The 2,742-nt window shown below is 36.5% G+C and overlaps 1 protein-coding gene across 1 annotated transcript; it reads left to right on the forward strand.

The window, feature by feature from the left end:
* The first annotated feature begins 458 nt into the window (after positions 1-458).
* LOC148047973 (endogenous retrovirus group 3 member 1 Env polyprotein-like) lies at positions 459-2,414 on the forward strand. The gene has a single exon (XM_087708211.1). It carries the CDS (start codon positions 459-461, stop codon positions 2,412-2,414), a length of 1,956 nt encoding a protein of 651 aa, XP_087564337.1.
* The last annotated feature ends 328 nt before the right edge of the window (positions 2,415-2,742 follow it).

Consider the following 2,742-nt stretch of genomic DNA (forward strand, 5'->3'; position numbering starts at 1 on the left):
ACCCTCACAATACATATGGAGAAGCCAATACACAAGTTACTTTAACTTGTCATTTGAAAAATCCAGAAGCACCATGCTTGATTACATGGCGATTTTTGCCTGCAAAATACAAAAAGGCTTCCAGGTATGTGAGAGGTAATTCCCACCCGAAAGAGAATGGTTGTTTATCACAAATTAGAATAATCATCACAGAAAATTCTATAGGTTGGTATCAATGTATACAATATCAAAAAGGGTTACCTAATAAAATAATAAAAACAGAAGTAACTTCAAGGGCAAGTATAAAATTTCCCCCAGTTAGTGAATGGTTTTTAGCATTATTGAGTTATCAACAAGAGAGGGGAAGAGGTTTACATAGTCATTTACAAAAAAGAGAGATAAAAGAGGACATTTGCACAGCCTGTTTACAAAAAACCAAACAAGGTACAAGAATTTCTATGACCTTAATATATTATACTATGAAGCCTGAATGTAATGGAACTATAATACCACCATGCACACATAACAATACACAATACAATCAGTGCTATACACCAAATGGGATACAATGTTATGAACCAAAGGCGGTAGGACCTGTAACAAGTAGTATCTATGTTTATGGCTATAAAGGAGGATCTGGTTTAAAACATGAATTTCATACAGCACAAAGATTATTAGGGTACATAGCCCATAATGTTTCAAGGGGGATAGCACCTATTACTGTTTGTTTTGATACATGTTTAGCAATTGAAAAAGGGCAAGGAGGGGGATCCGCAGGGGTACTCTGTGGAGGACAGTCATGGGAACAATCATATATCAAAAATCGTAGATATTTATTTACTCGCTCAACGATTTCATCGTATGGAGGCTATACCCAACCAAGTGTGTATTGGTATACAAGTGGTTATGGACCTAATAATTTCAATCTTTCTGTTACTCCAACCACTACTAATTGTCGATCCCATCACTGTACCCCACTCTGCCTTTCCGCACAGATAGCAGGTACCTTGGGTACCCGATATTATCATTATGGTATTGGTATAGATAAAACAGGAAAGGATCCTTATGGATATATTATTATAAAGACTGAAGCAACAAGATTAACTAATCAACCTGTAAAGTTTTTCTGGAGTTATGAACAGGAAATTGCTAAACTTAATGATCTACCTACACCTCCACGAGCAAAAAATATGTTTATTAATTTGGCCCAGGAAGTTGCCACAGAACTTATGTTAAAAAATTGTTTTGTATGTGGAGGTACTACTATGGGAGACCGTTGGCCGTGGCACGTTCAGGAAGCAAATTATACGGAGATAGCACTATGGCAAGGGAATTTTACCTTTAATAATAACTTCAATGAAACCTGGCAAGTTACTTCCCATATAATAGGTCATATATGTTATACCAGAAATAAAAACAATCGGATCAAAAGAAACAAACCTATGGGATTTCTAAAATGTTCTAATGAATGGGAAAATAATACTTGGGTTTCACAAATTAATATGACCCAACCTGAAAACTCATTGCTGAAAGTGACTAAATTGCAAGGACTTTCAGATCCTGAAAATGATACTATTGTGTGGAATTCACCTGATGGGTTATACTGGATATGTGGTAACTTTGCCTATAATATGTTACCCGCGGGGTGGTATGGGTCATGCATCTTGGGGGCGATTCAACCCTCATTCTTCCTAATTCCTATAGAGAAAAAACAAAAATTGGGGGTCCCTGTATATGATACTCTTGGAAGACGTAAACGTTCAGTAAATCTCTCTAAAGGGATAAAGATAGGAAATTGGAAGGATGACGAATGGCCCCCCGAGAGAATTATTGCATATTATGATCCCGCCACGTGGGCACAAGATGGTTCATGGGGTTATAGAACCCCCATATATATGATTAATAGAATTATTAGATTACAAGCTGTATTAGAAATAATTACAAATGAAACTGCATTGGCGTTAACCAAACTTGCAAAAGAAAGTGTATTGTCAAGAACTTATATTATGCAAAATCGTTTAGCCTTAGACTATTTGCTTGCAGCCGAAGGCGGAGTTTGTGGAAAATTTAATCTTAGCAATTGTTGTATACAGATTGATGATTCTGGAATTGTAATAGAAAAAATTACTCGAACAATGATACAAACTGCGCATGTGCCAGTACAAACTTGGAAAGGCATGTTGGACACTGATGGATGGCTTGGAGGTATATTTAACAATTGGAAACAAGGAATATTTTTCATTGGAATGATATTATTGGGACTAATCATGTTGCCTTGCATAATACCCTTGTTACGTTCCACTATACAAAGCATAGTTGAGGCTACGGTCCAGAAGCATGCTCTACTAGTGGCTGCCAACACATCAGAATTAATAATTCCTGGATATCCGATGAATGGGGAATTCATAAGAAAAAAGCTCCCCATGGCAAATTGATCCCTCTTTTTAAAAAAATAAAAAAAAGGGGAGATGTGGGAATCCCAGATTGTACCTTTATAATAAGGCTGGTAGATTAGCTAAAGAATCAAAAGACATCAAAACATCTTTAGTGGACATTTGCCAGAGCCTAAAGGTATTTCTTGGGAAAGATGCAGATAAAAAGGTGTTGGTAATTCATCTCGAATGTTTACCTTCCATTATCAGCACAGAGATGAAGAAACCTTATTCCAAACATACACCTTTGTGACCTAACTCATAAAAATGCAGCCATGTAACAAGGACCAGTTACTTCCAAACTGTCTATGTTGAATTATAACTCCCAGTT

This window comes from Thamnophis sirtalis, unplaced genomic scaffold (genome assembly GCF_051295495.1).
Source record: "Thamnophis sirtalis isolate CommonGarterSnake01/CBP01778 unplaced genomic scaffold, rThaSir2_p1.2 scaffold_3, whole genome shotgun sequence".
Taxonomy (NCBI): domain Eukaryota; kingdom Metazoa; phylum Chordata; class Lepidosauria; order Squamata; family Natricidae; genus Thamnophis; species Thamnophis sirtalis.

What these genes read in the sequence shown, in the direction of transcription:
- LOC148047973 (XM_087708211.1), top strand. Translation starts at nt 459, where the DNA reads ATGAAGCCTGAATGTAATGGAACTATAATACCACCATGCACACATAAC.